An 8,597-nucleotide genomic window follows, 5' to 3' on the forward strand; every position below is an offset into this window, starting at 1 on the left:
AGCCACTTGGACCCGTTTCCGAAGGGGGAAAAAAACTGGGAGCCGCAAAACCACTGCGACATTTAAAACAAATATAACACTGCATTTTATTTTTAAAAATCCGATTTAAATTTTAAAAAATCTGATTTAAATAAAAAAATCTGATTTAAATAAAAAATCCATTTTTTTTTGAAAATTCATTTTTATCCACCCTGGGGACCACTACCAGGTCACAGCCTGATCCAAGGTGGGTTGCAACAGCATACAAATATTTGATTTGTTGTTGTTTTTTTAAAAAAATGAGTCCTCAACTGCACACTTGTGTTAAATGTTTGTCCCGTGTCTAATTGAAAACTGCTGGCTTTTACAATAATCCTAGTGTCTTACCCTTAATATTCCAGACCAGAGGCTATGCTCACCTCTTCCAACCTCCTCTCTTGCTAAATAAAGCACAGAATTGCACCAGAGAAGCCTGTGATGTTTGTGCTGACTTTCATACAGGTGGCTGTAGTAGTTCATAGTGTTCAAACCATTTTAGGGGAGTTCCCTGCCCCCTTAATGACAATGGCGATAGATTTTGCACATGAACACAGATCCAAGTTAGGACTCCTCTCTTCCACGCCAACAGGTGCTTTGTCAAGGCTCCCCTAACACAGTGTTTTTCAACCTTTTTTGGGCAAAGGCACACTTGTTTCATGAAAAAAATCACGAGGCACACCACCATTAGAAAATGTTAAAAAAATTAACTCTGTGCCTATATTGACTATATATAAAGTAATTCTCTTGAATTTTTCAATTTTTCCCACGGCACACCAGGCAACATCTCGCGGCACACTAGTGTGCCGCGGAACAGTGGTTGAAAAACACTGCCCTAACACACACTCAGGACAGAGGAAAAACTGCAACCTTTTGGGGCGTCCCGGCCTTGCTCTGGGGCAGAGAGAGACGCGCGCCCGCGAGAGCGCGGTCTGAGGCTGCGAGCGGAACCAGGAGCAAAGGAGGCAGCGGCAGGGAAACAGGCGCTGCTTCCTCGACCATTTTTAAAAAGAGGGCTTCCCCCCTTGCCCGCCACCCGCCGCCCCTGGCCCAGCCCGCAGCTGCCTACCTCGTCGTCGCCTCGACGCAGCAGCCAGCAGCAGCTCCACGCCAGCAGCAGCAGCCACACCTCCGGAGGGAAACTGCTGCTGTCTGCTGCTGCGCCTGTGCTGACAGAAACGAGGCACGACGCATGAGCAGAGCAGCACAGCAGCAGCGCCCTCAGCCTCCGGAGGGCGGCCGCTGCCGCTGGCCAGCTGGAGAAGTGGACGGGCGTATCCGCCCCGGAGCCGCGGCAAAGGTGTAAAAGAGCCGCATGCGGCTCCGGAGCCGCAGGTTGCAGACCCCTGACCCAGAGCAAAAAACCTGGCTAGCCCTCCTCCAACTACAGCTCTGGCTTATGCAACTTTATGCATGGCATTTCCCTAAACTTGCTTAAATTTATACCTTGCCTTTTCACAGGTAGGCACCTAAGGCAGCTAACAGTATGCATACCAGAAACGCAGCATAACTTGCAGCTATGAGAAGCCTGGAGAAAATGACCTGTGGAGGGTCCACCCACTAACTGCCCTGCATTTTGTATTCTTCCTCAGAAGATTGCAATGCTGACTGCTGTTGGAAGCTGGGATTCTGAAGTATAAGTGAAGCAAGGATATTCTGCATTGGTCTGGCAGGCCTTTTCTGTACCTTACTGAAGACTCTGCTTCCTCAGGTAACTTGCATTTCCGTTGTGCTTAAACTGTGTGGGGGTTTTTTTGGGGGGGGGGGATTTTCCACAATTCTTGGATATGTTACCATAGGGGACTTGCCTGATTTTCAGTACTAGAAATGAGATGTGGCTGGAGAGTTTTCTTTCCAATGCATAATAAAGTAGTTATTGGTTCCATAGGATCAAAAGTGCACACTTCTCATTTGCCCCAACCGCACATCTTTGCATGGAATGACATTTTTGTAGTATAGGCATGACCATTTTGCACGGGGATGGAGTGTGCATAGGCTTGCCCTGTTACACCCTGCCCCCATTACTCCCCCATTCCTCCCACTTCTGGGTCCAAAAGGACCCACATGTCGGGGGTCACACATCAACTGGATACACCTAAACAGGTCGCCGACTACCGTATATTTGGTTGCTGGAGAAGTGCTAGAATTTGCAGTGTTGCTTGTACTGTTTTATTGCTCCTATTGCCCATAGTACCACTGGCAAAGTGCAACACTTTTTCTCTTATCTCCAGTCCCTTCATCTCCAATGCCATCACCATTTTAATACAGGCAACAACCATTTTACATGTGTTGAATATGTGTGCAACTGTGCACATGTGCATTGCCGCGAACCCGGAAGTGACTAGGAAAATGTCAAAAACAGCCCTAAAAAGAGCACTGAAAGGGCAAAAATGTCACAAAACAGCACCTAGCAGTCCCGTGAGCCTTTACAAGTGTAATTCCAGGAGCCCTTGCATCAACCATTGAGGCCTGTGGAGAGTTGGAGTTTGAGCAAGGAGGTTTGGAGAGAGTCTGTCAAGTGCTGCTGGTTTTTAAAAGGGGTTTTCAAGGGTTTCCAGAGGTTTAGAGGGTGTTTGCAGGCTCTTTCAAGGATCTTCTCAATATACACTATTTCACTTAGACGTGTGGCGTAAAATGGTTGTTGCCTGCATTTTAAAAGTTGTTGGCTTCCCACTGTGTCTCTCCAGTGGAGGTGGGGGGCACTTGGAGTAGGGTGGAATATGCTTGGCAAGCCATGAGTAAGGTTGTTTTCTATCCTTCAACAATCCCTGGTCAATTATGAACTTTCTCCCCCCCCCCCCCAACACCACTTTAAATTTCCTGTGCCTTAATGTGTACAGAGCAGCCCTGCAATCCTTGTCCCAGCATAATCCCCTCCCATTCTAACACGCAGTCTTTTCTTTGGGGCTGGTGCCTGCTCACATGCCTGGTTCTTAAGAAGGTAAATCATTAATGATTTGGGGTAGAGGGAAGCCATTTCCATCCCACCCCCACCGCCTGCCTTTTGTGGGTGTGGCTGGCCGCCTGCCCTCAGGCCAGACCTCTTAACTCCCAGAGACTTGTGTTGGAAAGGGAAGGTGGGGCACCCAACCTAGTATTAAAGTGAAAGTTGAAGTGTGATATCTATTTAATTAAGAAGAAAAACACTGTTACTTGAATACCTGTCTTGTTGCTCTGACAGTAATGCTACATTGTTAAGTAAGTGGAAGCACACCTTAATTGTTATATGAATGTTTCATTAAATGTAAGGATCTCATTACCACTGTACTCTACATTCTACAAAAGCAAGTTGAAAAGATCAAAGCAATGAGTTAAGAAACCTGGGCTTTAACAGAAGCAGTGTTCGCCATGGTTCCTTGGCAGGGCCTGCCAGTTGCTCCTTCTTTGTCGTTCTTCCCTTACAGCTGGCCAAGGCCTGACCTACCAAGCCAAATGTGGCCCACCAACCGCACATGGAGGCCAGGGGCTTGACCATCCCTTGTTTTTGTTTTTGTAGTTGTTGACAGGTAGCCAAATAAGAGGCTCATCAGCACCCTGACTGGAACTCTGTACATGACCGATGGGCTACAATATGTAGGCCTGATCAAGTCTACATCAGTTTACTGTCTGCCTGCAGCTGTTTGCATTCCCATTTAATTTGCATAGTTCACCTGACATTATCCTCAAACAACACTGGTCTTGATACCTTCCCCTTCTAAAGTTGGGTTTACTCAACACAGGGGGAATCTGATTAATTAGGGGAAATCGGGCTCCAAACAGCTCTACTCATTGTCAGAGATTATTTGTTTTAGCATCATAGAATAATAGAATTGTAGAGTTGGAAAGTACTACGAGGGTCATCTAGTCCAAGACCTGCAATGCCCAACATGGGGCTCATACCCCACAACCCTGAGATTAAGAGTCTCATGCTCTTAATCTAGCTCAGGGATTGTTTGCCGTTTTCTGCTGCTCCATAACTGCTATTCTTCTCTGCTTTCGTTTCCCCCCATCTGGGCTCGTAACTCTTTCTGGGGCACCCCTGAATAGAGGAATGTTTCCTTTTATTTTGATTCCCCAGATTTGAACCAAACACAAAACTGTACTATCAAACTTACATAAAATTTTGATGGTGAATATATTGAGCAGCCATATGCGCTGAAAACTTACAATTAGAGATGGAAAGGGCTGGGAAAAAGCTGGAAAAACTGAAAAACAACAACAACAACAGTTGTCCCCCATGGGAAAAAAATGGCTTTGAAAAAAATGGGGGGAAACCTGGATTCCCCCCCCCCCGCATTTTCCCTGTTTTTTCCAGGCCTTCCCATATCTACTTATAATAGCTTCCATTTCTTTTTCATCCTTCTAATTTGTGCGAAATCAGAAAATAGCACAAAAAATTGCAATTGCCCGACTGCACCACTGCACACATGTCCAGTTGGTATTTGGTTGTCACAACGGTTTTGTACTGTAATTTTCCCACTGTTTTTATAGGTCATACCATGTGTTTAAATTTGGAGTGGTATCCTGGCATACTGTTCCTTACTGCCATTTTAATGGGGAAACAGAAGCATGCCCATGCGTAAAGATGGCAGCTAACAGATTGAGGTTGAATCCTGACAAGACAGAAGTAAGGTTTTGGGGGGACAGGAGGTAGGCAGATGTGGAGGACTCCCTGTTACTGAATGGGGTAACTGTGTCCCTGAAGGACCAGGTGCGCAGCCTGGGAGTCAGGTTAATTCTGTGTCCAGGGCAGCTGTCTACCAGCTCCATCTGGTACCCAGGCTGAGACCCTCCCTGCCCGCGGACTGTCTCGCCAGAGTGGTGCATGCTCTAGTTATCTCTCGCTTGGATTACTGCAATGCACTCTATGTGGGGCTACCTTTGAAGGTGACCCAGAAACTACAACTAATCCAGAATGCGACAGCTAGACTGGTGACTGGGAGCAGCCGCCAAGACCACATAACACTGGTCTTGAAAGACCTACATTGGCTCCCAGTACGTTTCCGAGCACAATTCAAAGTGTTGGTCCTGACCTTTAAAGCCCTAAACAGCCTTGGTCCAGTATACCTGAAGGAGCGTCTCCATCCCCATCATTCTGCCCGGACACTGAAGTCCAGTGCCGAGGGCCTTCTGGCAGTTCCCTTGCTGCGAGAAGCAAAACTACAGAGAACCAGGCAGAGGGCCTTCTCGGTAGTGGCACCCGCCCTGTGGAATGCCCTCCCACCAGATGTCAAAGAGAAAAACAACTACCAGACTTTTAGAAAACAACTGAAGGCAGCCCTGTTTAGGGAAGCTTTTAATGTTTAATAGACTATTGCATTTTAATATTCTGTTGGAAGCCGCCCAGAGTGGCTGGGGAAACCCATCCAGATGGGCGGGGTATGTATGTATGAATGAATGAATGAATGAATGAATGGTGACATGTCCAATGGCATCCCCTGTTGTGTGGCACCATGCCCATTAGTGCAAATGAAATTTAGTGCAACATGGCAGTATATTGATAAAAAAAACCACACCTTAGTTCCACAATGTAACAGGCAAAAGGAATGTTAGCAACCAGCACACTTTTTTCTATCTCCATTAGTAAAAAACTGAATCAGGAGGGGGGAATCTGCAGCCCTCCAGATGTTGCTGGACTACGACTCCTATCATCCCTGGCCATTGGCCATGCTGGCTTGGGCTGGTGGGAGTTAGAATCCAGAAATACCTGGAGGGTTTTTGTCTTTGGGCTAAAGACTTGTGCTTTCATCTTTAGAAGGGAGGGAGGAAGAGAAAAAAGAAAGGAAAGCTGCACTCTTGCAGTCAGTTCACACCCACACACCCAAACACACCCTGCAGGCCATGGCCCTGTAAATGGAAGGCTAAGACATTGAAGACTAGTACTTCTGATACACATGCCTCTCTAACAGGGTAAGGCTATATTTTACATTGCATTCCCAACACCACACTCCTTGTTCTTTGTTCTAAGCTCCTAACCCTGTTAATTTCATGTGTTTTCATCATCCCCAGGCTTCTGCAAGTTGGCCCCTCACCCCTCTCTCCTGAATGAATACATTCTCACTGTGGTCTTGCCTTGATGCCCTCTAATACAGACGTCCGTGAGTGGGCACAAGTGTAACCTGTTGTTGGAAAGTCATGGGGAACACCTTCGATTCCTACTTCAACAAGCACAAGATTGTGGAGCACTACAACTACACCAAGGATAGGCTGGAGAAAGATGATGACCCTTCACTGTCAAGCGGCTCTGTTGCTGTCATTGTGCTTTGCTGCTTTATAATCCTGGAGAACCTGCTGGTGCTCATGTCCGTCTGGAGGAACAAGAAGTTCCACTCGGCCATGTTCATCTTCATCGGCAACCTGGCCTTTTCAGACCTACTGGCTGGCTCAGCCTTCATAGCCAACGTTGTACTCTCAGGCCCAGCCACTTTTCACCTCACCCCGCTGCTGTGGTTTGTGCGAGAGGGCACAGCCTTTGCTACTTTGGCAGCATCAGTCTTCAGCCTGCTGGCCATTGCCATAGAGCGGCATGTGGCCATCACAAAGGTGAAGGTCTACAGTAGCGACAAGAACTGCCGTATGGTGCTTCTGATTGGCGCTTGCTGGGTGATCTCGGCAGCCATTGGGGGGCTGCCCATCCTTGGCTGGAACTGCATACATGACCTTGACAAGTGCTCCACTGTCCTACCGTTTTACTCCAAACACTACATTGTCTTTGTGGTCACTGTCTTCACCGCCATTCTTTTCTCCATTGTGGTCCTCTATGTCCGGATCTATCGCATCGTCCGTTCCAGCCATGCTGAGATGGCTGGCTCCCAGACTATAGCCTTGCTCAGAACAGTCACTTTTGTCCTGGGGGCCTTCATCATCTGCTGGCTCCCTGCCTTCATCATCCTCTCAATAGATGTTTCATGTGCCAGAAAGTCTTGCCCCATCCTTTTCCAGTCGAAATATTTCTTTGCCTTTGCCACCCTCAATTCAGCCATCAACCCTCTCATCTACACCCTCCGCAGCAAGGACATGAGGAAGGAGTTCCTGCGAGTGCTCTGCTGCTGGGGTATGATGGGGCAGGGGAAGCCTTCAGAGCGTTGCATGATTCCCCTCCGCAGTTCCAGTTCCTTGGAACGGACCCAAAAGCAGGACAATCCTACTGCGCCTTTCATGAAGAAGGAACATTCCACATTTGTGTGAAAAAACACAAGGAAGGGAACTATGGGGTGGATGATGAAAGAAAGGGGAGTGGGTTGGACCTAAGTGAGCGGTACAAAGGTGATGTGGTACACGGGATGCTAACCTCCTCGTAGCCAAATCAACCTGCCTTTGACATAGGTGGAGGTGTCCGTTTGTTCACTAGACCTGCACAGTATTAGAACATTCTGTTAGTGTGTGTGTGTATGTGTGTGTGTGTGTGTGTGTGTGTGAGAGAGAGAGAGAGAGAGAGAGAGAGATTGAATGACTTGAAGTGAGTGAGCAGCCTGCTCAGATGCTGTCAGTTTGCTTTGGTACAGTTCTGCTGCTTTACTAAAAGGTGCCCTGCCTGTTTTGTACACCCAGAGTTCCTTCTGTCTTGCACCTCAGAGCATGCTTTCATGCCTTCCCTCCTTCCCAAAGCATTCACTCCTTTCCAAGGAAGTAGCAACCAGTCACTCAAATCTGCTTGGTTCTCTTTGCCTTGGTCCTAATGTGGCCATAGAGCAGCCAAGGAGCTTCCTTGGGTGACTGGAGGTGAAAACAGATGCAAAACATTTTTGGAACAACAAGGGCACTTTGATAGTTCTGTTGCTGCCTGCAGTGCAAGTGTGTGTGTGTGTCTCCTGCTCTGGGCTCTGCTCAAACTGGTTTTGCAGGTTTTCTGTGCATTTCAAATTGAGCCAGGGAAAGGCCAATTCTTCCCTTCATGGAATCATAGAATTGTAGCATTGAAAGGGACCCCAAAGGTCATTTAGTCAGATCCAGAGATGCATGTGTGGCTGGCATGAGTGCATGTTGGCTAGAGTTTGTTTCTTCAGTAAAACCAAGCTATGTGCTCTCTCCATCACTGATGATCACTTTTGCAACTGTTCTAAAGGTATCTGGTTACTGCACTGCCGCCACCCTTGGTGAAGTGAAGGATATGCGTAAATGCATATGGAGCCATCGGGTGGGGGGAGTCCTATGAAACTGTCCTGTCCTATGCTCACACTTTACATATGTGTGTGTGTGTGTGTGTGTGTGTGTGTGTGTATACACACAAATATATATTATTTTTAGCATGGCTTATTAAACAGAGTGCATTCAGTCTCTCCCATTCTTAAAGTGTTCTTTTGCAAAGAAGTAGCAAAAAATCACTGCAGCCTTGCCTTGCTGACTTAAGATTGAGGAGAGGGTCATGGGGCAGTTATAAGGGGGGAATCGTGTTGGAAATAAATACAGTGTCCCCCTTCCAGGGCTGTAGCTTGGTGGGAGCGACCCTGAGAGCCATTTCCAGTCAGGAGACAATACTGAGCTGGATGAACAGTGGTCTGATTCCAAATAAGGCAGTTTCCTGTGTCCAACTTGGATGGGAGGTGCATCAACAGCTGCAGTCCCCTTGGTTGTTGGCAGAGGTGGGGGGCCAGGACGGGGGG

General features: G+C 47.5%; 1 protein-coding gene across 2 annotated transcripts; it reads left to right on the plus strand.

The window, feature by feature from the left end:
* The first annotated feature begins 1,456 nt into the window (after window positions 1–1,456).
* S1PR2 (sphingosine-1-phosphate receptor 2) lies at window positions 1,457–8,147 on the plus strand. Of its 2 annotated transcripts, none has more exons than XM_033173054.1 (2): window positions 1,457–1,726; window positions 6,004–8,147. In XM_033173054.1, exon 2 carries the CDS (start codon window positions 6,130–6,132, stop codon window positions 7,180–7,182), a length of 1,053 nt encoding a protein of 350 aa, XP_033028945.1. In that variant the 5' UTR covers window positions 1,457–1,726; window positions 6,004–6,129; the 3' UTR covers window positions 7,183–8,147. The 2 variants fall into 2 exon arrangements, with proteins under 2 accessions (XP_033028945.1, XP_033028946.1); XM_033173055.1 differs by lacking the exon at window positions 1,457–1,726 and adding an exon at window positions 5,883–5,904.
* Window positions 8,148–8,597: the final 450 nt, after the last annotated feature.

This window comes from Lacerta agilis, chromosome 16 (assembly GCF_009819535.1).
Source record: "Lacerta agilis isolate rLacAgi1 chromosome 16, rLacAgi1.pri, whole genome shotgun sequence".
Lineage (NCBI taxonomy): Eukaryota > Metazoa > Chordata > Lepidosauria > Squamata > Lacertidae > Lacerta > Lacerta agilis.